We start from the raw sequence: 27604 nt of genomic DNA on the forward strand, positions 1-27604 counted from the left end.
TAGGAATATCCTAGGCAGTTAGTAAATATTTGCTGATTGCCTGAAACAGCTACTTGCAAAATAGACTTAACTAATTTCAATAATAAAGACTAAAGAGCTTTATTTCTGTTCCCTTTAGAGACTGAAGAATCTGCTGATTCCACGTGCTGAGGCAGTGCAAATTCTAGAATAGCTTCATCTCTGTTGATCACCAGCGAGTTTATCAACAGATGATAGGAGTAAAAACTGGAACTAAATCTTTTAAACATTGTGCTTATTCCACTTCATAGCAAAATGGCCTTTACCCCATTCAAGAACTCACTATTAAATAGCATAGGACTAAACAAACAAATAACACAATAACATGCTATCGTTGGTAAACCCCATTTTTCCTATTAATCATATTTGTAAATGTAAACTGTAAGTATTGTAAATTTCTATTGTCCTTTTTAAGGAGCACATAGTTGGTGGCATCAGGTATATACCTTAACTGTTGACACACACCATTAAAATTGTTAACCCACAAACTCTGTTCTAACCTGGAACTCCAACTCAGGATGAATAAACTTCCCTTGTCCCCACAGCCCGCCCTCTCTCTTCCCTGTCTTGAGTAAAACCTTAGTGTCCTCTGAGACTATTCATTTTTGTCTGGTGTGCAAGGCAGGGGTGAGGGCCTGCACTCTTTGCTCTCTCCAGTGCAGCTCCCAAAACATGATTCCTGCTGCCTCAGGAATACAGCTCTCCTCTGGCATCTCTGCCCATCCCGCTGTCACTGTCTCTAAGATTCCCTCGCAGCAGCATCTACTAACCCCTCTGGATTACAATCTGCACATCTTCTGAAGACCAGCACCTGCTCACACTCTTCCAATTCCACCCCAAGCCCTGCCATCTTGCTGGGTAATTTCAAGGCCCATGTGCATCACCCATCTAACACGCTGGCATTTTACCCTGCTCCCTTAAGCTTCCCGACCTCATCCTCACCATTGTTTCACTGTGGTTTCCTCTGATCTGGGAATAACCTGCATCTGCTCTACCCCTAAAACCCTTAAGGAGTTCACTCACACTCTCTCTCTCTGAGCTGAAGTTCACTTAACATAAAACTAACCATTTCAAAGTGTAAAATTCAGTGGCATTGAACAGATTCACGATGTTGTGCAACTATCAACTGATATCAAGTTGCAAAACAGTTTCATCACCCCAGAAGAAAACCCTTTACCCATTAAGCAGTCACTCCTCGTTTCCCTCCTCCCCACCGCATTCCCTGGCAACCACCAGTCTGATTTCTGTCTTCATTGATTTACCTATTCGGGATTTTTCTGGTCACGTTATGAAAATCTCCCTACAAAATACTGTATGAAAACTCTGTGCTTCCAATGCAGGGGGCGTGGGTTGGATTCCTGGTTGGGGAACCAAGATCCGACACGCTGCGGGGCGGGGCCAAAAACAAAACCAGAAACAAACAAAACCTTTTATTATGCAGTTCTCCTTTTGCTCAAAGTTACATAACACATTTTACAAAATTTCACATTCCACGCCCCGTCTCCTTCCGACAACTGCAATAAAAACAAAATCCGACCGTCTTCTTCAGTCTCCCCTCTCTAAACCTGCCATTTTCTGTCTCCCATACCATCCCAGTTTAGAATTCACCCGGGAAATAATGCATGAACAGAGAGCCTGATTTGCTTGTTTATTTATAGTCCATGCAGTCGGACTCCGTTCAACGAGATCCAACTGCCCTCTCGGGCAACCGGGTAGGCGGGTTCAGGGACAGGGTAGAGCCTGGCCAGAGGAAGCCACACCCATCCGCTGCTCTCCCGGGCAAGGGCGGTCGCCACCACCAGTCCCGGGCGCCGCGAAGCGACCGGAAGTGCGGTCCGCCGGGGGCGGGGAACGGTGACCCAACGCGGAGCGCGGGGAGGCGGCCAATCGGAAGCTAGCATTCAAGGGAAAAGGGCGGAAGAGAAGAGGTCTAGTTCCGGGCGCGGCTGCTGCAGCCGCCGCTGCAGCCGCCATCTGTCATCTCAGCTCCGGCACCAGCACCCCGTCGCCCCTACCCCGCTGCCTATCTCCTCGGCGGAGGCTGCTTCCCGGTCCTGCCACCTCTCTGCTCTGTTCTCGTCGCTGACTTCTTCCCCCACATGGATTTGGTCGGAGTGGCATCCCCTGAGCCCGGGCCGGCAGCGGCCTGGGGACCCAGCAAAGTGAGTGGCGGTCGGGACTGACGTACCTGCCACAGTCGCCTGGGCTGGTCCTCTCGGAGGGCCCGGAGAGGGTGGCAGGCGCCGAAGCGGCTCCGCAGGCGATTCGGGAAGTTCTGGGCGGGACCCTGACCACCTCGGAACGGGGGACGGGCGGCGGGGCTGCAGGGCTCGGGGTGGGAGAGGCAGGGAAGGGGCACAGGCTACCAAAGTCCGCCCTGGGCGGTTTGGAGTCTCCGTCTAGTTCTACACCTTGATTTCTGAATCTCCGTGACATATGTTTGGGCAGGACTCGCGTAAAGGCGCTGACGTTTGATGGAAAACAAGCACGAACTTGTTTTTCACCGGCCACATGAATCAGTGCAGTTACACACAGAAAGCCCGACAGAAAGGTGGTTTAGGAAGCTGTTTCCTTAACTTGGCAAGCGTGGTTATCCTACTTGGGCAGTTTCTTGTTTTTGAAGTAGTAAAAGATAAATCCAGGCGCACCCTCCCTCGGCTCCAGGCTAATTCTCATGTGTTTACATACTGTTAAGACGGTTATGAAATTCTCATTTGCCTGGGTTTTAACGTTTAAGCTTTTCCCTGTAATGGCCAACTAAAATGTTTATTTCACATTTGGTTTCTGGTTTCAGGCTGCTTCTTTTCATGATACTTTCATTAGAAGGATGAAAAGATTCTTTTGCCACTTTATGGAGGGTTTACTTGAAAGCAAAAGTGGGTCAATTGGGATTTTGTGTTCCTCAAATTAAGGTTGTGAAGGAATCTTTTTTAACTTCATAATGGTTCTTTTTTGGTTTAATGGATATATAACAACATTTTTAAGGTGTACAGCATAATGATTCGATATGTGTATATGTTGCAAAATGCTCACCACAATAAGTCTAGTTAACATACAGGATTACAGTTTTTTTTCTTGTGATGAGAACATTTAACGTTTACTCTCTTAGCAACTTTAAAATATATAGTACAGGATTATTAACTATAGTCGCCATGCTGTACATGACGTCTCATGCCTTATTTATTTTGCAGCTGGAAGTTTCTACCTTTTGACCACCTTTACCCATTTCATGCACTTTTTTACATGCTAACACAGAACATTTGTTCCATTTAAAGGGTCACTCATGAATCTTATTAGATCTTCAGACTAGGTCTTAACAGAAAGTGGGGGAAATAAGTAGCTTTTAGGTAAAGGAAATTTTTATAAACGTTCTCATACAACCGTAGAGAGAATCTAAAATAGTCTATTGGCAAATGTGGTTACATCTATGTGTTACTTTGCGTATTTTTTCTGTCAAGACTTTGTTTACAAGGCCAAGATCAGTAGACATAAAAGGATGAAATCAGTAGAGAGATACTAATAAATATATACTTTACATGTTAAATTCCTCTAGGTAAGCATCTATAAAGCTTGTAAAAATGTCAGATGAAACAAACGTTGCTTAGAATACCTAACCTCAGAACAAACTTACAAAACTAATTCAGTAATAAAATATTTGATATCAGTCATATTTTCATTTAAGTGTACATCATCAGAACTATAAAATTTCATCTTCATTTTTCAACAAAAAATCATCTTGGGGTTTATTGGTGTTCTGTTGAGAAGACAGCATTTTCATAGGCAAAACAAATAGAAAGATGCTACAAGTATTACTTAATCATTTCCTTATCTAACCTCTTGAAAGACTGAAGTGATTATAGAAGCCTTTGCGGAGGAGGTAGAGGTTTGAGGAAAGTCTTGGAAAATGGAAAGAATATTAAAGGCTGGCAGTTCTCAAAACTTTTCCATTAGGACTTCTTTACACTCTTAAAAAACACTGAGGACTCCAAGAATTTTTGTTTATATTGGTTATATCTATTGATATTTGTCATATCAGAAATTAAAACTGAGATATTGAAAAAAATGTTTATTAAGTGATTATGTTAATATAAATAACATTTTTATATTTAAAAAAAACCTATTTTCCAAAACAAAAAATTAGTGAAGAGTAGCATTGTTTTGTATTTTTGCAAATCTCTTTTATGTCTGACTTAATAGAAGACAGCTGGATTCTCATAGCTCCTTTTTTCTTCAATCTGTTGCAATATGTGTTAGTTGAAGTATATGAAGAAAGTCTATCCTAACAAATATGTAGATTATAGCAGGCATAATTGAAGATGGGTAATTAGAGCACGGTAGACACGCTAAGAACAAACTGAGTTAATCTCTGAAAATGCACATTTAAAAAATGTATTGAACTATAGTTGATTTACAATGTTGTGTTTAATTTCTGCTGTACAGCAAAGTGACTTAGTTACGCATATACATACATTCTTTTTTATATTATTTTCCTTTATGGTTTATCACAGGATATTGAATATAATTCCCTGTGCTATACAGTAGGACCTTGTTTATCCATCCTATATATAATAGTTTAAAATGCACATTTATATCCTCAAAGGTAGTAAACCTCAAAGGTAGTACTACCTCAAAGGTAGTAAACCTTTGAAAATTTTGGAAAACATAAGAATACACATGCACACATTCTAGTAGCCACCAGCGTACTGCCATCATATCTGATACAGACTCTGGAAAACTTCACTCCACACTCTTGAGAGAATGAGAATGGAAAAGACAAAAACTATCTTAGAACTATTATGAGAATAATTTTGACCTCTTAGGCACCCTGAAAGGGACTTGGGGTCCCCAGTTACAAAATCCCAAACTGCTGTTATGAACAAAGAATTTTAGGGACTATTCCAAGAAGGGAGAATTGATAAACTGTAGGCAAAAGTGAGGAAGTGTGTAGCTCTGTTGGAAAGAGCTGTAACAAATGGATTAGTGGTACTCCTCAAAACTGTCAAGGTCGCCAAAAACAAAGTCTGAGAAACTCACAGCCAAGAGGAGCCTAAGGAGACATGATAGCCAAATGTTATAAGGTATCCTGGAATAGAAGAGGGACGTTAGGGGAAAACTAAGGAAATCTGAATGAAGTATGGACTTTAGTTAATAATAATGATTTGTTTCATTAATTGTGACAAATGTACAGTATTAATACGGGGAAGCTGGGTATGGGATATCTGGGGACTCGCGGCACAATCTTTGTGATTTTTCTGTAAATCTAAAAATACTCTAAAATTGAAAGTTTAAAACAACAAAAAAAAGATTAGTGTTGTTGTACAGACCCAGATCACGTTTTGCAGAGATCCTTGTTTTGAGAAGTAAAATTACCCACTTAAATATTTTGCCTAGATTATGTCTTCTACCTGCATGCATGAGCAGAAAAGGGACCTTCCTGTGGGGTTGCGGTTCTGTTGACTTGCTTCAAGTTGAGGACTGAATTTTTTTTATTATGTGCCTCCTTCATGTTTGCCTTTTTTTTTCGGTTTACTTGATTCTTTCCCCATAGTTGTGTGCAGTAAAACCTTAAAAAAAAAAGTGGGATGGGCAGCTGGGGATGCATCTTTAGGAGTAGAAGGAAGGGGGAATGATTTCCCGCTAATCTGCAGCCAGCCAGATGTGGGAGAATGGTAGTTGTGATGACCCCAAGTTGCTGAGTTTAGTGGTGGCAGTTTCCCAGAGGAGAGGAAAACAGGGTGGGTGAGGGGTCTTCAGCAAACCGGAATCAGGGAGCTAGTGATGGGCTTGATAGATGTCATTTAAAGCAGAATAACTAACTGGAAAGGATTGTGTGGAGTTTCCCATCAGATCTTGTTGCAGTGGGAAGTTAATGTTGGTGAAGGAAGTAGTGGGAAAGGATGTTGGATCGCTAGGATAGAGAAAGATGATGAAGGGCCTTTTACTCTTATCTCCTTAGATTTATTATTATTTAAACATTTGACAGAGCTTCTCTGTTCACAAGGAGTGTTTGACTTGCTGAAGAGTTGCAAGATGACAACACAGGATTCCCCTCCATACACCCCCTGGTGCCCATTCATAGGAGGAGCCCCCAGTGCCTTTTCTAAGCCCCACTCAGGGTGGTGAACTGCTTGTGCCTGTGGAGGACTGTCCCTGCCCGGCAGCTCTCCCTCCCAGCCCAGAACATTTTATGGAGGGATTTTGGCTACTGGTTTGAAGAGTTTGGATGTGATTTCAAAGTATAGCAGCTGGCACACTTTCGGAAGTCTTTACTTATTTATCCCACCCAAGGAAATTGTCTCAGTGTGAGGTTGCCCAGCTGAGCCGGTCAGCAGAGGTGCAGGGAAGTACAGCTCTGGAGTCTGAGGCTCCGAGGAGCAAGGTCAGTAGGAGTGGGCAGTCAGGGTGTCTTGGTGCCCTCTTGGTCTCTGCATGTTTCCCTTTCTGATGCAGTCTATCTTGGGGGTAGGTAAATCTCTGCCACAAAATAACACAGTTACTGCCTCTCATTTTTGCCTCTCCGAGAGATTTTCCGCTGATGTTTTAACACCTTAGAATTGATTGACTGCTGGCAAGAGACTAGAAGCATCAGAAGTGGGTGGGCAGGGACTTCCCTGGCGGTCCAGTGGTTAAGACTCTGAGCTTCCACTGCAGGGGGCATGGGTTCCATCCCAGGTCGGGGAACTAAGATCCCGCATGCCAAGTGGCACGGCCAAAAACAAAACAGAAGAAATGGGTGGGCAAAGTGGGTGACTGCAAGGTGGAGAGGAGGACTTTAAAATAGGATGGGTGTAGAAAGGCACCAGACCTCTACCGCCTAGGCACAGCCTGGCAGTTCCATGAAATATCTCCAGGTTTCCTTTTGGCACATCTTGTTCAGTAAATACTTGAATGCCTCTTTATGTCTGAAGCTCTACACTGGACTCTTAGAATGAGAAGACCTTGCCCTTCAAGGGGCTCTTGCTGTGTTGTGGCTGATGTATTTAACTATCTAACACTGATATGGGAAGATAAAGGAAAGGATCTAATTTTGTCTGATAAAACTGAGATAACCCTGTGGAAGAGCTGACACTTAATTGGGCGAAATAGAGAAGGAAGAAAAACCTTTGAGAGAGAAGGGGATGTGTGAGGGGTGAAAGGCGTGGAAGGGTAAAAGTATGCCATATTTAGCATTTAATTAGTGTTGCCAGAGTCTAGGATAGGTGAGAGTCGAGACTGGAAGGATAAATTAGGTCAAGCTGTGAAGGGCATTCCTTACTGAGAGATTTGGATTTTAGACTGCAGGCAGTACAGCAGTTTGCTTCTCCCATCCCAGGACAAGGTGCTTAGCGAAGCAGTATAGCAAAACACTGAGAGTGCATCCTCTTAAGCCCTACTGCCTTGGTTCAAATCTCAGCACTTCCATCAACAGTGTTACCTTGGGTTAAAAAACTTCTCTGTGTCTCAGTTTCTGAATCTATAAAATGGGGATGATATTGCAACTACTCCAGTGTGTGACTTAATCTGTGTAAATTAGGTGTATTTAGCCAATATAGAGAATATCCCCGTGGTGCCTGTTATGCTACTGTTAGTCATTGCAAAATGTGATTGACAGTGCTGAGCTAGAGGATACAGTTATTTGCCTTTTGGAACCTGGACTTTGATCAGACCAAGCATTTCTAGGCTAAGAGGCAGCATTTTATCTTCTACCCAGAAGATGCAGAAGCAAGTCAGCAGAGTCATGTGGCCAAAAGATTAGCTATATCCTCCAGATTACAGAGAGCTTCAAGATTACAGACCTCAAAATCCTCACCCGGAGAGTGCTCAGTTGCTGACAAGATCTGAGTCAGGGTAAGCCATGCCACGCCTTGAGGAAACCTCCCTGTTGTTTCCAGGCCTGGCCTTATACAAGGCCAGAACAGTTCTGCAATAGGCTAGTATAGGTGGGGGCTGGGGGCTGGGGGCATCTCACCAGTCTCAGGGTGAGACTAGGTAAAACTTGATTCTGATTCACTTAGGCATAAATATAATGATCATTTATCACCCTTACGTGCTTCACCCTAACAGTTTGAGCCAAATGAATCCCTAAACCTCAACGTTATGGAACTTGAGCAAGGGTAAGTTGCGCAGTTATCCCTGGGAGTCACCCCAGCAGGCCCTTAGACCAGCTAGAGGGCCTGTACTGGCTAAACTTGATTAAACAATTTTGTGACCAAAACACTTACCATCATATGCTATATTCTAAATTAGACTCTCAGTAATAGTTAAGGAATGAGTTTGGATTTTATCCTAAAGGCAGTGGGAAACATTAAAACAATAAAGAGCTTTAAGTAAGGGACTGAACCAATCAGATCTGCATTTTAGAAAAACCATTACGCTGTGGTGTGGAGAATGGAAGCAAGCAGAAAGGTGAGTTAGAAGGCTCTTATAGTAGCCCAGTGATGGGAGGATGATACCTTGGAAAGGGGATAGAGAGCTGGGCAGGTTCAAGAGATACTTAGACATCTTATTCAGTACTAACGGTCTTAATCACTAGACTATCAAATGGAATCATTTGCTGCTGCTAAGTAAAGCCTGCCCCCCTCGAAAATCAGGAATTGTGAAGTAAACCTACGGTTTGTACGTGTTTCAAGAGGGCTGAGATGGTGATGCCACTGAGGAGGGCTGAGTGGCTGGCCGCTCTAGAAGAGTCTCACGGAGTATTACTTTGCTCTGGTAGTATTGTTTCAAGAATCTACTTCTCAGCTTCCAAAGTTCAGAAATACAGGATTCATTGTTTGTTATTGCTGTTTTTATTTTGGCATATTCCAAGGTATCTTGAAAGGGGCTGCCACACACTTTTTACATGTAGAAGACTTACTGCTTAAATTAGAAGGAAGTGTAACTTCTAAGTGGGCTTTGAATTGTGGTAGTTGGTATAGCCTGTTCCTGTAAGAGAATCTACCCAGAAGCCAAATTATAAGCAGAAGGTTGCTTGGTGAGCATGGAATCAGAACAAGGGGCATTACATGAACTCATTGGCTAGTAGGTGATGCTGGAGTAGCCTGTGCTTCCCCTCACCTATAAGGACATACCCTCCAAGCAGGCTAGAGAGTGCTTTTGGCTGTCGTAGTTTAGGATTATCTTTGATTAGATTTGAACTGGGATATATTTTTACTTTTAAGATGATTTCTGCAGAAAGGTAAGCATTCCTTTTGAGTTGATTTAGCTAGTCTAATTCTCAAAAGATAACCTTATTTCCAAGTTTGGAAAGTACTTTAAGTTCATTATTAGGAATTGAATTGCCCTTTTTTTTTTTATAGTGTCCATGGGCTACCCCTCAAAATACAATATCTTGTTCTTTGTCTGATGTAATGAGTGAACAGTTGGCTAAAGAATTGCAGCTGGAAGAAGAAGCTGCCGCTTTTCCTGAAGTTGCGTAAGTAAAATTCGTAGGGACTCTATTTTATCTAGCAGCTTGTTATAACAGTCTTAGGATTTGATTAGTGATTGTCATGACAAATGATTCAGAAATACATTTAGAAAAGCAGTGCAGTAGAAAGAGCACTGTATTGGAAGTTCACTGATACATGGGTTTTGGTCCTAATCTTGTGACTAGTTTTCAGTATTATCTTGGGCAAACCACTCTGTTCCTCTGGGTTTTAGTCATTGCAACAGTTGAACTCTATTATCAAATAGATCAAAAAATAATGAAGTAGGGTACAGTTTTGATTAAATGTTTGTAGTTTATCTTTTCACATATATGTTATCTCTCCTTTGATCAGAACACAGAACGAATGAATTTTGGGTCTGTTTGGTTTTTATTATAGGCCCTTTAGCTTTCTCTTGAAGCTCTCCTAATCCTAGTTGGTGCTTTCACAGGTGCCTGCTATTGGTCAGAGGGCAGCTGGGCAGGAGAGGGTGAAGGGTTTGGTAAAGTTCTTTTCCATTGTTTCTTCAATACAGTTAACACTGAAAAGGCACATCTCACCCATAACTGGTAGCGTCTCTTTACACAGCACATTATATTAGTCTATATTGCCTTATTTTGAATAGCGTTGCTGAAGGACCATTTATTACTGGAGAAAACATTGACACTTCCAGCGACCTAATGCTGGCTCAGATGCTACAGATGGAATTTGACAGAGAATATGATGCACAGCTTAGGCGTGAAGAAAAAAAATTCAATGGAGATAGCAAAGGTACTATGACCTTACTGTGTCAACTCCATTGGGTGGTAGAAAATGCTTGTAATGTGCCCCTAAATAAATCTCCAACTATTTTTGCCTTTTAAGTTTCCATTTCCTTTGAAAATTATCGAAAAGTACATCCTTATGAAGACAGTGATAGCTCTGAAGATGAGGTTGACTGGCAGGATACTCGTGATGATCCCTACAGACCAGGTATCAGTGCTTTTATTTTCTGGGGGCATAGAATGGGGATATAGGAAGACTAAGTATTTTACATTTGTCTTTGAATCTCCATTTGGTAATTTACTATTAGATTCAAATATCTTTTTCAGATAATAGTGAATGCAGCAATTTAGTCTTTGCTATTTTTACATACTTGGCTTGTCTTAATCGCCTTTAGCAAAACCAGTTCCTACTCCCAAAAAGGGTTTTATTGGAAAAGGAAAAGACATCACCACCAAACATGATGAAGTAGTATGTGGGAGAAAGAATACAGCCAGAATGGAAAATGTAAGTTACAGAAGTATTACTCTGAATCAAAAGTTTTATTAGAATAAGTTAAAAACATAGCATTCTAAATACAATATCTTTAAATTTCTAAAAATATCCTTCGTCCTTTCTAAAGATATTTTAGATGACAGTATAGCAACACCGTGGAAACTGAGCCACTAATGAGAATATAATGTACCTCAGAATAAAATCCTACATCAATATTAAGAAAACTAGTTTGATTTACATTGATTCTAAAATTAAGAAATGTTTCTTCTGAAAGTAACATTTATTTTTCAGCATCTTATTTTCCATAAAATACCCGAGAAATAGATAACAGTGGTGATTGGGGGATAAGAATGGGAGATAAAAATACTTTCTACTGTATACCCTGTTATAATTTTTGAATTTTTTATCTTGTGCCTGAATTACCCCTGCAAAATCAGAAACAAAATGTAATTTTTAAAAAATAGGAGAAAAAGAAAAATGGCATTTTTTCCTCCTTCATAAATATCGTGGTTAATATAAAACATTTAGACTTTAGAACACAAATACTTATTAAGTAAACATTCTAGAAATAATCCAGATCTGACTCTAGAACAACCCTGCCCAGTAGAACCTTCTGTGATAATAGAAATGTTCTGTGTCAGTGCTGTCTAATAAGGCAGCCATATTCGACAGTTGAGCACTTGAAATTTGGGTGGTACAACTGAGGAAATGAATTTTTAATTTTATTTTAATCAATTTAAATTTAAATATCCACATGTAGCTAGTGGCTTACATATTGGAAATAATTGTCATGGTGTGGGCATAGCTTGTGACTTTAACCCACTCTTCAAAAATAATTGACTATGAAAATTTTTTTTTTTTTGGTAAGATTTGGTATGATTTCAAAATATAATGTATCCTTTGTCCGATGTAAAAGCAGAAGGTATTTTAGCATATGTTCAAAGCATATGCTAAAATACCTTAGTTTTTAGATGTGTTTGGATGTTTTCTATGCATATAATAAACCCTCCCTTCCTTTGGGATACAGTTTCTTAAAAAGCCTTGTTTCCCTTTCTGTTGGGCTTACCAGTGAGTTATTTTGCTTTTTCCTCTGTATACCTGTGGGTTCTGCTTTCATAGCATTATCGTCTATTGAGTAGAAAATCCAGTCCATGTAAAACTGATTTTCTCATTGTTTTTTGTTTTCACTGTCCCCATTTTAAAGTACTCAGATGCTAATTTTTCTTCTTCTTTTTGGCAGTTTGCACCTGGGTTTCAGGTAGGAGATGGAATTGGAATGGATTTAAAACTATCAAACCATGTTTTCAATGCTTTAAAACAACATGCCTACTCAGAAGAACGTCGAAGTGCCCGCCTCCATGAGAAAAAGGAGCATTCTACTGCAGTAAGTATTCTTAACGTTTTTGTTTCTGTTTTTTTAGTGGAAAGATTCATATTAGAAAACTTCATGTTTGGGGAAAAAACAAGATAAAACTTCATGTTTGATATTGTTTTCATGAGATTGACTTTTCAAATCAAAGATGTAAATAAAACCCAAGTAGCTTTGCCATTTGACTTTTCAGATTTCATGTAGTGGTTATTAATCACTTGTTCAAAACTAACATTTCAGTGGTCATAATTAATTTAGACTGTATAGTTTACATTGCGTATGAAAAGTTGTTTCCTGTCATGACATATTTATAATAACTTAATAGTCTATAATGTTTTACCTTAACAAAGATAGTGTATAATATCTTGAGAATAATTTTTAAACCTTTAGAAAAACAAACTAATGGTAAGTACCTTAGGAGAGCTATTTAAACTTTGGAGATAAAATTTTGACTAAGCTAGAGTCTGATTTTTAATGGTTCTTTTAGATACTCACTTTCAAAGACATTAGAGTTACAGAAATGAATTGTATCTTGACAGCACTCTTTTAAGAGCCTGTTGTATATACACCTAGGTAAATTAATAATAAAGGGGGCTTCCCTGGTGGCGCAGTGGTTGAGAATCTGCCTGCCAATGCAGGGGACACGGGTTTGAACCCTGGTCTGGGAAGATCCCACATGCCGCGGAGCAACTGGACCTGTGAGCCACAACTACTGAGCCTGCGCGTCTGGAGCCTGTGCTCCGCAACAAGAGAGGCCGCGATAGTGAGAGGCCCGCGCACCGCGATGAAGAGTGGCCCCCGCTTGCCGCGGCTGGAGGAAGCCCTCGCACAGAAACGAAGACCCAACACAGCCAAAAATAAATATAAAAAATAAATAATAAATAAATTAAAAAAAATAATAATGATAAAGGTTAAAAAAAAGTGTATATTTTGAATGTTAGATATTAGAAATGGCTCAGAAAATGTTTTGTGATTATCAGTTATTTTCACTTACAGTGCTTTATCTTTTGCAGGAAAAAGCGGTTGATCCTAAGACACGTTTACTTATGTATAAAATGGTCAACTGTGGAATATTGGAGACAATCACTGGCTGTATTAGTACAGGAAAGGAATCTGTTGTCTTTCATGCATATGGAGGGAGGTAAATGAGCAAAATACAATACCATCATATCAACAAAAGCTTAGCCCCTTCTCCCTGATATTAATGGATTTATACAAAATCAAAGTTCATTCTGCATGGCAGACAGTAATTTTTAAAGTGTTATTGTAGGAAGTCTCAGCAATATAGGGATGTATAAAGAAAAACACAACCAGGGGAGTTCCCTGGTGGTCTAGTGGTTAGGATTCAGCTCTTTCACTGCTGTGGCCCAGGTTCAATCCCTGGTCGGGGAACTGAGATCCTGCAAGCTGTGCGGTGCAGCCAAAAAAAAAATAAAACCACAATCATCCCAATTCTGCCATCCAGAGATAACCATTAATAATTTTGTGTAGACTCCTCCAGTCTTTTTTCTATGAATATATTATTTTTCACATTATTGTAATTATACCATAACATACAGGCAGCTGTAAGTGGCATAGCAAAATCTGAACCTGAGTTTGACTCAAAACCCACATCTTTCCACTGTGGGACCCTTTGGTACCAGGTTGGGAGGGCCATACTTAGATCAGTTACCAATTCCTACCCTTTTAATAATGCTTTCATTATTTAAAGAAATGTCTTTAAAGATCTTACACCATTTTAGAGCTTACCCACTTTACTTTTGTTATGAGGACTTAGTTGAGTAAAGGATGATATGAGGAAGAGAAAAAATTTTAAATGTGGATCCTGTTGAGAGAACGTGCTTAAGCCAGGAATATGAAGTCATCTGGTTACTTAGCTTTGAAGTCTTACTAGTTCAGCAGGGCTTACTAGCTCAGCTATTCCTTTACCTGAACATTATTTATAAACAAAATGTTAAAATAGATTACAGATTATTCTAGTTTTTTTAGGTTTGGAAGGTATTTATTGTATACTTAAGGGGATTCAAACAATTATTGGTCAAGTCCTTGCCTTTGGTTTTCTTAATTATTTAACTAGTCTCCCTTTCTAAATGAGACATATACATATAATCATGTATTGAATTATACTAAGTTCCGAAATGAAAGGGATAAAATGAATTTTAGGATAAAATGGCACAGCATTTTTCAAGCAACGTGCTCTGGAGCAATTTACTAAATGTCATTTAAAAACTGATCCTTACCTCATAGGATTTTGTTGGGGGTAAATGAAATCATGTTTTATAATACCTGGTATATATTAATTTTAGTAAACATTTATTTTTTTCTGGCTTTAAGCTGTGTTGCCCTCTTTCCAAATTTCAATTGAGGGTTCCCTGAGACCAGGCAAACATAACTTAATTGCACAGATTATTTTAAAATGAAAGATTACTCATGGTAGAAATTAAACTGTATAGAAAGGATTAAAATGAAGGTAGCCTTCATCTTACCAACTGTCGCCCCACAGGTTTTTCCTCTAAGGGTAACCACTATTAATAGTTTTTAGTCTAGCCTTCCAGAAATTTTTATGCATGTATTTCTTATTTTGTTTGTACAAAAGAGATTATATTCTGCATTCAGCATCTTCATTTTTCAGTTAATATATCTTATATCCTTTTATATTACTGGTTTATATCATATCAGTTTTACAGTAGAACATTCCACTTTGTGAATATATAGAAATATCTTTGTACATATACTTTGGTATGCTTTTGCAAATAAATCCTTAAGCTACATTCCTAACGTTTGAAATTTCTGGGGCAAAGACTATATGCATTTTTTTCCCCTTTCTGTTAAACAGTGGAAGGTCTTATTGAATGGAGAGTACCAGATTTTGCTCACTGTTTGGGCCTCTGAGCAGGCTATTGTAGCAAGCAGTGTTTCTTGATTTATTTATTAAAAATTAAAGAAAACTTTTTTTCTTGTATGTCACACCAAAGACCAGAAATCTCGAATTTGTGTTTACATTTTAATGGTAGGGCAGATGCAGTTTTCTCTACGAGCTTGTCAAATCCTCAGGTTGCGAACATTCTGAATGTCAGTAGGTATTGCCAAATTGCCCGATGAGAAAGTTAACCAGTTTATGCTACCACCAGCCGTGTGAGCCTGTTTCCCTCATCCTCATCAGTGCCTAGTCTTATCAAACAATACTTTTTTTGTCAGTGTGAAAGATGAAAAGTACCTTTTTAATATTTTGGTGTGCATTTATTTAATTATGATTAAGGTTTTTTTTTTTTTTTTTGAGTGTATTGGCCACTTAAGTTTCTTTTTCTTGTCAATTGCCTTGTTTAGCCTTTGTACATTTTCTGTTTTACTTAATGATACTTTGATATAATGAATGAGCTCCCTTTTCTTCTGGTGGAATTGGTATTGTGATCTGTACTTTGGCATTTGTAAATTAGCAAAGCTAGAGAGCATTCGGTTTTCAACAACTGAGAGTAAATATTTTTTAAAGTGTATGTTAGTTTTCTCTGCTACGTAACAAATTACCACAGATTTAGCAAGTTAAAACAACACCTGTTTATTATCTCATGGTTCCTGTTGATCAGAAGTTCGGGCAGGCACGGCTTAGCTGGGTTCTCTGCTCAGGCTCTCCCAGGGCTGCAATCTGCGTGTCAGCTGGGCTGCATTCCTTTTTGGACATGGGTTCCTCTTCCCTTGGCACAGTTCAGTGCCCTGCAGCTGTAGGACAGAGGTCTCCACTTTCTGGTTGGCTGTCAGCCAGGGGCTGCGCTCAGCTCCTAGAGGCCCCGGTCATGTAGCCCTTTCATATAGCAGGTTACTTCTTCAAAACCAGCGGGAGACTCTCTCAGTTTACTGAGACTGAGTATTAGACAGTGGAATGTAATCCTGGGCACGACTATACCATCACCTTTGCCATATAATATAAGCTATTCAAGGGGGTGGCCATCCCTCCCACACTCAGAGGGAGGGGCTTATACAGGGTTGTATACCAGGGGCTGGGATCTTGGGGGCCATTTTAGGTTCTGCCTGCCACAAAGCTCTTCTGGGTTCTGTCACTCTCAGGTTGGCCAAGTAATCAACAGTTATTTGAATAGTAACATGTTCTAGATTTTTCAGGGAATAAGTGTATAACATGTTTTCTACTGTCAAAGAGCTTATGGTATAGCCAAGAGGAGAACATTACAGTAAGAACCGTTATGGTCCGTTAAAGATAATTACATAATAGAGTACTTAGTTAGACAAGTGAGACCTCGGGATAGGAATAGAGAACAGAAGAAGATCATTGCCGGTCACATTCAAGGAAGAGGTCATGATGAAGTTGGATCTCAACCTGGATTTTAAAAATAGGTTAAAAAAAAAAAAAAGACAACCCTCCCCACCCCCCAGTACTGAGTGCAAAACGCTAGTTGCAGAATATGTACAGTATACCATCTATTTAAATTTTTAGTTATACAGAATGTAACATACATGGTTTTTTAAAAATGTATGTTTGTGGAAACTTACGTATGTGTGTGTATATTTTTAAAAAGACTAGAAGGCTACTATTCATGATTGTGATTGCCTCTAAAGAGTTGGAATGGGGACTGAAACTACCAGGGGTGGTAAATAAGCAAAGGGAACTTCAGCTTTATCTGTAAAGTTTAATTCTTTAAAAAAAAAGTGGGGTGGGGGAGGGGTGCTGAAAATGGGAGGACTGAAATTTAGGCGATGAGATTTGTCAGTGAGGAAATTAGAAGGTGTATATGTAGAGGTAATAAGATGTAAAATTGTGTAAGCAAACCAGAAATTGGTAAGGAGGACCTTAAAAGCTAGGCAGAGTGATGTGTAATTTAGTGAGAAACACAGAAGTTTTTTTAGTAAGAGAATGATGAGATGAATCTTACAAATTAGATTTTATCCTAGAGACCTTCCAAGTAAGGGATCTTCTAAGTGGTATTTTTCATAGGGCCTCATCTACCTATGGTTAAATTATTTCAGTGACAGGAGACTTACCATCTCAAAATCCAAAGACGTCTATAACATCTTTAAATTATTGGGAATTTCTTCCTCGTAAAGGATCTCTAGCCTGTCTCCCTGAAAATTGGTTCATTCATTCACCAAGTATTTGTGCAGCTACCGTGTTCCAGGCTCTTCTAGGTGCTGGGGCTACAGCAATGAATGGTACAAGGAAGGTCCCTGCTCTCATAGAATGTGCTTCCTCCCCACCCCTCCCTTCAACCCCCTTCCAGGACTATCAGATATGTACTACACAAATAGATAAAATAGGGTGATGTCATAGTGACTGGTTGACTGCTTTTTATCAGTAGGACAGGGGAACCTCTGATGAAGGTTTCGAAGGTGAGGTGTGTTTTGAAGGTGAGAGTGCACAGTCTGTGCTGTTGGATTGGATGTGGTGTGTGAGAGGATAGATTCTTGGCTAGAGCAGCTGGGTGGTGCCATTTACTGAGGTGAGAGACTGGGGATAGGCAGGTTTAGGGTACAGTTATCAGGAATTCTGTTTTGGACATGATAAGTTTGAGATGCCTTCTCGACATCCAACTGAAGTCAAGTAGGGATGAGATAAATGGGCCTGAATTTCTGGAGAAAGTCAGGACTAAGGATAGAAATGTAGCAGTTATCTGTATTTAGATGATATCTAAAGTCATGGAGCTAAGTCACACTTCTTAGGAAGAGAGGGCGTTACTTAGAACCAGTTAGAGTATGTACTGTAGCCTTCTGAGGCTACCTGGAGGAGGAGGAGTCTGCTGGGAAAATATGGTACCAGAAGGAGGGGATTGGGAGTTTGAGTCAGAGTCTGTGCTCTAGATATAGTTCCTTTCTTTTCCAGATTAACATCCCTTCAGAGGTTCAAAGGTAAATCTTGTCTCTCCTTCCACCTTCCCCCTTTTGTTCGCACTGCCACCACCATGATTCAGACCCTCTCAGTGGCTCGCTGTTGTGGGACTGTTGAATTAGCATCCTAAGCATCCTCTAGACTCTTCTGCTCCCTTCCATCGAGTTTTGCCTCTGAACCATCCCAGGCAGACCATAGCCTATTTTAAAGTGTATAGGTCTTCATTGTTCCTCAAGTTTTAATTCCATAGTCATTAAATGAAGATTATATTATGGGTTGTTGAAAACTGTTGAGAATTTATTTGAAAGTGTGTTTTATTAAAAAAGCTAAAACCTAGGGTTTTCTTAAGACCTCAAACTTGAAGGCTTGAAAAACAACAACAACCCAAGGCTTGACATTCTCAGAGAAGGCAGATCCACTTTCATGTCATAAAATCTTTATTTTGAAATTGTTTTGTTACCTGGCGACTTGAACTGACTTAATGTTTGTTTCTTCCACTTAGCATGGAGGATGAAAGGGAAGATAGTAAAGTTATACCTACAGAATGTGCCATCAAGGTATTTAAAACAACCCTTAATGAGTTTAAGAATCGTGACAAATATATTAAAGATGATTTCAGGTTTAAAGATCGCTTCAGTAAACTAAATCCACGTAAGATCATCCGCATGTGGGCAGAAAAAGAAATGCACAATCTCACAAGGTAAAGAAAATCATTGTGCTAGAAGTCATCTTGGGTGATCACCTGTTTGTATTAGGCCTACCAGCCAGGCAAAACACCCACACTTTCTTTTAAATTAATTTATAGAAAGTATGAAAGGCCTTAAAATTCTAGTGCTTAAGGAGAGTTTCTGTAAGAAAACATTTCCATGTATATAACCTGAATTCATACTTGTAGGATGAAAAATCCATTTTGTTTTTCTTTCTCAGTAAAGTTTGAGGGAAATTAAGTCATTTTCAACTGAAGATATTTTGTCATATATCTAAACGCTATCTTTTCCAGTTTCCAGTTAGGCATATTATAAATAATGATTTCCTTTTTTGTTTCAGAAAATGTTTATTCCATCTAGTGTTTGTTCATTTGGTGAGGGCAGGGTTTTACCAGTCAAATTGCATTTTGCTTTAATTTATTAGATTTGTTTCTCAATTCTCTACGCAGAATTTATCAAGGAATTTGTTTTGTCAACCAAGAAATTAATAATCTTTCTTACATACAAACCTGCCCACATCTGAACCATGAAAGCCTTTAATTTTAGTTTGCTTTGCCTAAAGATGTTTGCTTTCAAAGTTAATTATCTATATTTATTAGCTGCACAAGTCTTCTACTTAGTAGGACTTCTAATTAGAATAATTTCCTAAGAGGTCTTGCTGCCCTCCGATCTCTTTTCTGGATTACTAAGGTCTCATCACTGCCTTTCTTAAGATTTTTTAGCGGCTCCCATAGTCTTTGGTGTAAAGTTCAAAGTCATCTTGCGATGTGGAGCCTGCCTGTCTCTGTAGCCTAAACCCACATTGCCCTTCCTCCTCCTCATGATCCAGCTGCGTTGATTTATACACAACCCCCGCATGGACTGTGCTCCTGGACTCCTCTGTGCATCTCCCCACAGCTTGAACCTGGCTAATTCCTATTTGCCTGCTTCTTCCTTGATGCCTCCTACCCCCACCTCTGCCAGTGCATGTAGCACATTGCACTGTAATCATCTCCTCACTTGTCTGTTGTTTTCACCAGGCCGCAGGCTCCGTGAGGGCAGAGGCTGTCCTTACTGCCTTTGCCTTCCAACATTCCCCAGATTACAACATAGTGCCCCCTCATTGCAGGACCTCGTTAGATATTTGTTGAATAAATGAAATTTCCTCTCCTTCTGACCTTTACATTCTTAATCATTTCTTTCTGTATAGAATGCAGAGAGCTGGAATTCCTTGTCCAACAGTTGTGCTACTAAAGAAACACATTCTGGTTATGTCTTTTATTGGCCATGATCAAGTTCCAGCCCCTAAATTGAAAGAAGTAAAGCTCAGCAGTGAAGAAATGAAAGAAGCCTACTATCAAACTCTTCATGTAAGTTGTGCCTTTCGGACCATTCACACACCAACTTTAAAAAATATTTCCTCTAAACTAAAAAAGAAATTCCTAAAATAGTACTATTTTAAGGTGGTATAACGAGGACAAACTGAAGTTTGTGAAGGAATGTTAATATTGAAGAGTTGTCTTTATATCAACATGCGTATGTCTTGAGTTGTTTTAGGAAGATCATAGTGGAGAAAGTGAAGGCTCAGTTGTTAGCATTAATGACATAGAAGCCAGAAGCTATTATTGACAAAACTTCATTAAATAAAACTTGATGTTACTATGTTTAGCAGATATAGTGCCTCATTAGTTTGTATTCCTTCTTGAAACAGTGAAGGAAATACCTTTCCTGTTGGGAAATTAGAGGGAAGCAGATTTGGTCAATAAAAGTAAGTGATGATGAAAAGAAGATAGTAAGGAGTGGTTTCTCCATCTGTGCTGGCGTTAGAGTTGGGAGGCACTTGTCAGGAGTCTTGAGGAAGCTATTTATGCTTTGGGACAGCAACCAAATTCAATCTGGGGTCCTTCAAGCTTAAGAAAATGCTCCTCATATTGTTGTTATTCCTCTGTATTGTCTTTTTTTTTTTTTTTGTCTTAATTGAATAGTGAAGAAACATGGTTTTTTGTTGTTTAATAAATTATTTATTTATTTTTGGCTGCGTTGAGTCTTCGTTGCTGAGCACGGGCTTTCTCTAGTTGCGGCCAGCGGGGGCTACTCTTCGTTGCGGTGTGCAGGCTTCTCATTGCGGTGGCTTCTCTTGTTGTGGAGCATGGGCTCTAGGCGCATGGGCTTCAGTAGTTGTGGCATGTGGGCTCAGTAGTTGTGGCTCGTGGGCTGTAGAGCGCAGGCTTATAGTTGTGGCGCACAGGCTTAGTTGCTCCACAGCATGTGGGATCTTCCTGGACCAGGGCTCGAACCCATGTCCCCTGCATTGGCAGGCGGATTCTTAACCGCTGCGCCACCAGGGAAGTCCAAAACATATGTTTTTAACACAGTGTCTGCATGGAACTCTTACGTCATGTGGCAGTTGATGTGAATATGAACGTATTATCCAAATTAATTTTTTAAGATACAGTTAGAGAGATAATCCAACTTTCTCTGCCTTCAGTTGGAAAACATTCAAAGAAAATTAAGCCTACTTTTCTGGTTTCTTTTGGCTGTGGGGTGGCTGGGGAAGAGATGAAGTAGTGATGTGCCCTTTGTATTTGATTCTATTAAAGCTGGGAAACAAATCATTAATGCTGATTTCTACTATGAGGCTAGGGGTCACCATCAATCATGAATATATAATGTCACTTAATTAAGAAGAATACTTCTTTCCCACTCTGTCTGGCAGGAAGTACTTTTTACCTTGGAGTTGTATACACTCCATAGAGCTCTCAGTGGGATGTTTGCCCTTTTATGAAGGCTAAGCCTAGGTCCCCTGGTTAGTGACCACAGCTGTCTTACGTATGTGGGAATCCAGGACTGCCCTTGGGTCTCCTGTTCTCATTGCTGTCACATGGATAGGGAAGTAGAGTGTCACGCACTCTTCCCTTCCATTGTCTCACTGTGCTCTCACCCTCCTTCAGGGTAGGAAAAAAACTCCCAAAAACCAGTCCTAGACTGTACAAAGAAGAAATAAGTTCTTTACCCTAGTTTTGCTCTTTATGGAAAATATTGGGTGACCTAGACATTTTAGTTGTGTAGGGAAATTAGAATTGTTCCTTCATTTTCTAAATGTCTGCCTTGCCTCCTTACAGTTGATGCAGCAGTTATATAATGAATGTAAGCTCGTACATGCCGACCTCAGTGAGTACAACATGCTGTGGCATGCTGGGAAGGTGAGGAGCATTTTGTTAATGTTCAGGTTAAGTGACTTCATGTAAATTACTGAAGGTACAGAAATCACTGTGTGCTCTATATTTAAATAGGTCTGGTTGATCGACGTCAGTCAGTCTGTAGAACCAACCCATCCTCATGGCCTGGAGTTCTTGTTCCGTGACTGTAGGAATGTCTCACAGGTAGGCATGTAAACTAACTGTCTTTTTTATGGGCTATAACATATTCAAACATTTTTCTCACTCCTAAGACAAGTAAGATGACTGTATTCTTAGAAATTAAAGGAAGGGTTTACTTTAGTTACTGGTTGCTTTCAAGGTAAAGAGACAAAGATTGATTTGTCAGATTTCATTTTTTGCAAGAATTTGATTGCATGCCTCACATTTGGGCCACTGAATTAAATTTTCCAAGAGAGTAAGTTTTTATTTTGGTTCTAAATATTTAAGCAGTCAAGTAGACATTTAATACATGCACAGTGCTTTAAGGGAAGCTGGCCTGAAGCAAGCCTGCATGCTTACTGCCGTTGTTACTGTACTTAAAAGAATAGTTTTCCTAGTGGTATAGTCTGACCACTCTTTCTCTGAGGCAGAGTGAACAGACGAGGGAAGGTAAAACTCAGTAATCACAGAGCTGGGAAGCATTTGTTTGCTATTTCTAAAGGAAGTGAATTGTCAGCAACAGATTCAGATAGAGATGATCTTTCTAAATATGACAGAACAACTTTATTTTGGAAATACTTTCTGAGCCTACTGGAAAATTTTAATTCATGGGATTTAGTGATTATTTTGAGTCTACTCATTCAAAGCAATGCCAAGCAATTTTATATATACCACTCACACATAGCTATAGAAGGTGCAATATGACAAACTTACTAAATCTAGAAAACAGCCCGGATGTGTGAGAGAACAGTAAGCAAGTAGAACCTGAGTGTAGTTATACTTGAATTGGAAACACCTGTAGCTTAAAAATTATGGAAGGAATTCACTGGTGTTTTACAAGTACACTATTCCCTGTTTTTTTTTTTTGTTTCTAGGAGAACCTTGCTAATAAGTCTACTGACTTTCTTATACTTCTTTACTAGTTTTTCCAGAAAGGAGGCGTAAAGGAAGCCCTTAGTGAACGAGAACTCTTCAATGCCGTTTCAGGCTTAAACATCTCAGCAGATAATGAAGCTGATTTCTTAGCTGAGGTAAGTGTTATAAGGCTGTTTTTCACCTTGCTGATAGTGGGGACCTGGATAGAGTAGATAATGAAACCCAGAGCTAAGTTTATCCTCTCATCCCCTCAAAAACAAAATTAATTAGAGATTTTTCCTTTCTTGAGGTATTGTTTTTGATCCTTCTTTTCCAGGTTTAAACCCTAGGATAAACATAACAGCAAAACACTTCTTCAAGGAGTTCATAGTTTGGTTGAGATGGACAGATAACACATTTCCAGTATATGCCTTTTTCCCTGACCGGTGAACATTCCGGGTGACACAAAAAGCAGTAACACTTGGTCCCTGCCTGCCTTTAACTGAATACAGAGATTCAGCAGTGGCCATCCTTGGAAATACCCAGTCATTACAATATGGATCTACAGAACAATACAAAAAAAAAAAAAATCCTCCAGGGAAGGTCTCTTAAAATTGAACAAAAACTGAAAAGTGAAACAGCAGCTAATTATTCCGAGCAACCTGCCAAAGCAGAGAATGATTATGGAGTCTGTTCCAGAAATCCCCATATTGACTTGAATTTGGCTAAGCTGTGCTGGAGTCTAAGGCCAGAAGCGAAGTAACAGAAAGATGGTAAATCCAGCCTTTAGTTCAGTACAGTTGCTCTGTACAGTTACTGGGTGTTACTGCTGTTGAATCAACTTTGGAATTTCCTTTTTCTTGTTCCCTGAAAGCTGTATAGGTTATATAGTAAAACATATCTGATGCCAATTGCTAGCTTGATAAAGACACTGAACATCAACCCTGGTAATGTAATCAAGTAAAAACATACATGTATGTGACCCATTGTAATATGTGTCACACACTGTAATTCTAATTCAAGGCCAGTGTCGTTAGGAATGACCTAGTTTTAAGAGAGTAAAAATACTGGTTCAATCTCAAGCATGGTTGCTATGAAGTAGGATTTTGACAAATGGATTTAATATATTAATTTTATAGATAGAAGCTTTGGAGAAAATGAATGAAGATCATGTTCAGAAGAATGGAAGGAAAGCTGCTTCATTTTTGAAAGATGATGGAGGTCCACCAGTCCTATACGATGAATAGCACTAATATCCACTGCTTTCAGTGTTAACACAGTGGTGATTGTCAGTTGCCAATGGCAAATGAAGTTATGGGTGACTTGAAATGCCAAAACATGAGGAGTGTACAATGGTGCTTCTGTGCTTTTTTTCCCTTGTAACCCATATGCCAGGTATGTGGAATTTTTAGCTCGGCATTGAGAGACTAAAATGTCAACTACCTCTCATGATATGAATAGGATAATATAATTCTTAACAGCTACAGGTAATCTAGCTGAAATCAACCTGATTTTAAGGATTTGTGGCATAAAATGTTTTGATGAGAATTTTTAACATTTCCGAATATGGGAGGAAGGGACAGATGTGTTTACAAGGGAGGCTTTTATTACAACTTACTTGCTTTTTTCACCTCCCTGTTTTGTGTTGCGTCTTTCCTCAAATATTTTATTTGCCTAAAATTAGCCCTTCTCAATTCTTTTTCCAGACTGTGACCATAATTCTAAAGGAAAATTTCTTCTCTTTAGTAGCTGATATAAATGGAAATTTGGTTTCAGAATGGCTGACAGAAATAGACATAAGCAAAGTACTTTTTTTTGGTACATCTTGAATTATGAACTGAATTCTTCTTTTCCACACTCATGTGCAAGGAAAGGCATCATCGGTTTCTGAAAGAGATAAATATATAAGTACTTTTCAACTATCCAAATTTTTTAAATTTAACTTTCAGCTTTTCTACATTTAGGTGAAATGGTTAGGATGTAACTCACGGTGCAGCTGCTCTGCATTTATAATGAAAATGTAAATTATCTAGAAGGACAGAACGGAATCTTTAACCATGTTTGACATATTGTAATGAAGTCAGTGAAACAGAGTTCAGTTTACGTTTCACTCAAACTATATACTTACTAATTGATTTTGAGAGAAATATAGCAAACTAATTAGAAACGTTGTATCATCAAATGATGAAATAATCAAATGATGAAAAGTATGTATAAAACAAGTTGGGTACCAAATTAACCAACTAATTTGAACTATCTGGCCTCACTTTTAATAATGTTTAGTACTGGCTGGACTCCACTTCTTAATGCAGCCAATGTACATTGGCATTGTTAGGATTGAAGCTCATTCACAGCAACAGAATCATTCCTCCTATTGTTGGAATCAGATTGGAATCACTAAAGACCTAAACTTTCTGTCTGGTAATAGAAAGTAAAAATCTGAACATTATTTACACTTGAAAGCTTCTCCATTAAAATTATTTTAGAATGCCAAATATATTCTTTCTAGAAAAATATTTTTGTTTCTGTTGTATAACTTTTAATTGCATTTCAGAGAAGTGTGATTTGGGCTACTCATTACATTTCTGAAATGTTTACCACTATGAAAGAAATATTTAGATGACTGGTGATTATTGGCTTTACAGAAGTTGCAAAGAACTAATTTTAAAAACAATTAACCATTAAATTTTGTTTTGTTTTGTTTTCTGACATACTCTGACAATAGCAGCAAACTGTTGCTGTGTGGCATTCTTGGAGTGTGCTGTGAACATGCTTTTTAAGAAATTAAAAATGAAGAGATCATTTTAGAATTGGTTTTTTGTGTGGATTCTTCCTGTTCCTTGGAAGTATTAACTTATGTCCTGGCACCAAGTTACCCCTTCTGTTTAAGTTAAACAGTGCTATTTTCAGCAGTTTTTTTCCCTCTCAATTTCCCATCTTTAGATTTCACTTTTAAATGACCTACTTCACATTACAAATAGGTTTTTCCTCTCATATAGATCAGAGAGTAAATTTTTCACACAGTGGAAAAAGAAAGTGGAAAATATTGATTTGCTAAATAGTCAAATACAGATGGGGAAAAAAATGGAATTAAGCATATTTTGCTTCACTTTAATGGAAGTGGATATATGAATATCTATAAGATAAATTATCAAAATAAGGAAGATTATGTGTAGAGAGTTTTTATTTCAACAAGATAATTTTTTGCCAGTTTCTTTTTTATTTAAAAAAAAAATCAGGGGCTTCCCTGGTGGCGCAGTGGTTGAGAATCTGCCTGCCAATGCAGGGGACACGGGTTCGAGCCCTGGTCTGGGAAGATCCCACGTGCTGCGGAGCAACTGGGCCCGTGAGCCACGATTACTGAGCCTGCGCGTCTGGAGCCCGTGCTCCGCAACAAGAGAGGCCGCGATAGTGAGAGGCCCACGCACCGCGATGAAGAGTGGCCCCGGCTTGCCGCAACTAGAGAAAGCCCTTGGACAGAAACGAAGACCCAACACAGCCATAAATAAATAAATAAATAAAAATTTGACTAGAGAAAAGTTTGAGCAGGCTCAGGACTGTGGTTAATAATCATGGAAGTGTAGTTGTTGTTGCCATTTAAAAAATAGCAACATACTTTATAAAAAAAAAAAAATCAGCTTTTCTGCTTACAAAAGTAAGACGTGCATGCTCATTTATTTATTTATTTATTTATTATTTTATTTATTTATTTTTTGGCTGTGTTGGGTCTTCGTTGCTGCACGTGGGCTTTCTCTCGTTGTGGTGAGCGGGGGCTACTCTGTTGTGGTGCACGGGCTTCTCATTGGGGTAGCTTCACTTGTTGCGGAGCACGGGCTCTAGGCGCATGGGCTTCAGTAGTTGTGGCTCGCGGGCTCTAGAACTCAGCCTCAGTAGTTGTGGCACACGGGCTTAGTTGCTCCATGGCATGTGGGATCTTCCCAGACCAGGGATCGAACCCATGTCCCCTGCATTGGCAGGCAGATTCTTATCCACTGTGCCACCAGGGAAGCCCGTGCATGCTCATTTAAATTTAAATATTATAGGAATTCAGAAATGCTAAAGTAAAGGTCCCTTGCATTCCAAAAACCATTGCATGTAGTGGGGCATACACCCCTGCCAATTTTTTTCCCTCAACAAATGTTATATTCTCTTTAAAAAAAAAAAATCTTTGAACAGAAAGTGAGATGAAACTAGGTAGCTGATGGTGAAGTGATGATCATGGTAAACCCCTAAGGAAGATGAAGGAGATGGAGGCCCCGAGATATGGTAGAGGCAGTACATTTTCTGTTGTTGCTCATTTAGGCCCTGGGCATCAGAAGAGATTGTTGTCTGCACCTTTTGAAAACTTCTGAGCAGTTTCCAACACTTTAGAAATTGCTAGGGAAAAGCTCATCTGATTGTATTTTCAAACCTCAATACTTCTATTTTTGAAGATATATATTTTAAGCATGATTATAAGTTCTCAAAGTTTGTTTATTTTTAAATTTATTTATTTATTTTTGGCTGCGTTGGGTCTTCGTTGCTGCACATGGGCTTTCTCTAGTTGGGGCGAGCGGGGGCTACTCTTCGTTGCTGTGTGCGGGCTTCTCATTGCTGTGGCTTCTCTTGTTGTGGAGCATGGGCTCTAGGTGTGCAGGCTTCAATAGTTGGGGCACGTGGGCTCAGTAGTTGTGGCTCACAGGTTCAGTAGTTGTGGCACACGGGCTTAGTTGCTCTGCAGCATGTGGGATCTTCCCCTACCAGGGCTCAAACCCGCATCCCCTGCATTGGCAGGCGGATTCTTAACCACTGCGCCACCAGGGAAGTCCCTGAGTTCTCAGAGTTTATAGTTGGAGGCATAT

General features: G+C 39.4%; 1 protein-coding gene across 1 annotated transcript; it reads left to right on the forward strand.

The window, feature by feature from the left end:
- Positions 1 to 1942: 1942 nt before the first annotated feature.
- On the forward strand, positions 1943 to 25573 carry RIOK3 (RIO kinase 3). The gene is made up of 13 exons (XM_059893780.1): positions 1943 to 2180; positions 9297 to 9412; positions 10030 to 10175; positions 10269 to 10376; positions 10564 to 10673; positions 11902 to 12045; positions 13044 to 13171; positions 18366 to 18563; positions 19760 to 19919; positions 21672 to 21752; positions 21843 to 21932; positions 22832 to 22939; positions 23903 to 25573. Exons 1-13 carry the CDS (start codon positions 2118 to 2120, stop codon positions 24008 to 24010), a joined length of 1560 nt encoding a protein of 519 aa, XP_059749763.1. The 5' UTR covers positions 1943 to 2117; the 3' UTR covers positions 24011 to 25573.
- The last annotated feature ends 2031 nt before the right edge of the window (positions 25574 to 27604 follow it).

This window comes from Balaenoptera ricei, chromosome 14, assembly GCF_028023285.1.
Source record: "Balaenoptera ricei isolate mBalRic1 chromosome 14, mBalRic1.hap2, whole genome shotgun sequence".
Lineage (NCBI taxonomy): Eukaryota > Metazoa > Chordata > Mammalia > Artiodactyla > Balaenopteridae > Balaenoptera > Balaenoptera ricei.

What these genes read in the sequence shown, in the direction of transcription:
- RIOK3 (XM_059893780.1), top strand. Translation starts at nt 2,118, where the DNA reads ATGGATTTGGTCGGAGTGGCATCCCCTGAGCCCGGGCCGGCAGCGGCC. An exon ending in GCCGCTTTTCCTGAAGTTGC is followed by an intron (nt 9,413 to 10,029) that starts GTAAGTAAAATT and finishes TATTTTGAATAG; the next exon opens with CGTTGCTGAAGGACCATTTA. An exon ending in AAAAGGAGCATTCTACTGCA is followed by an intron (nt 12,046 to 13,043) that starts GTAAGTATTCTT and finishes TATCTTTTGCAG; the next exon opens with GAAAAAGCGGTTGATCCTAA.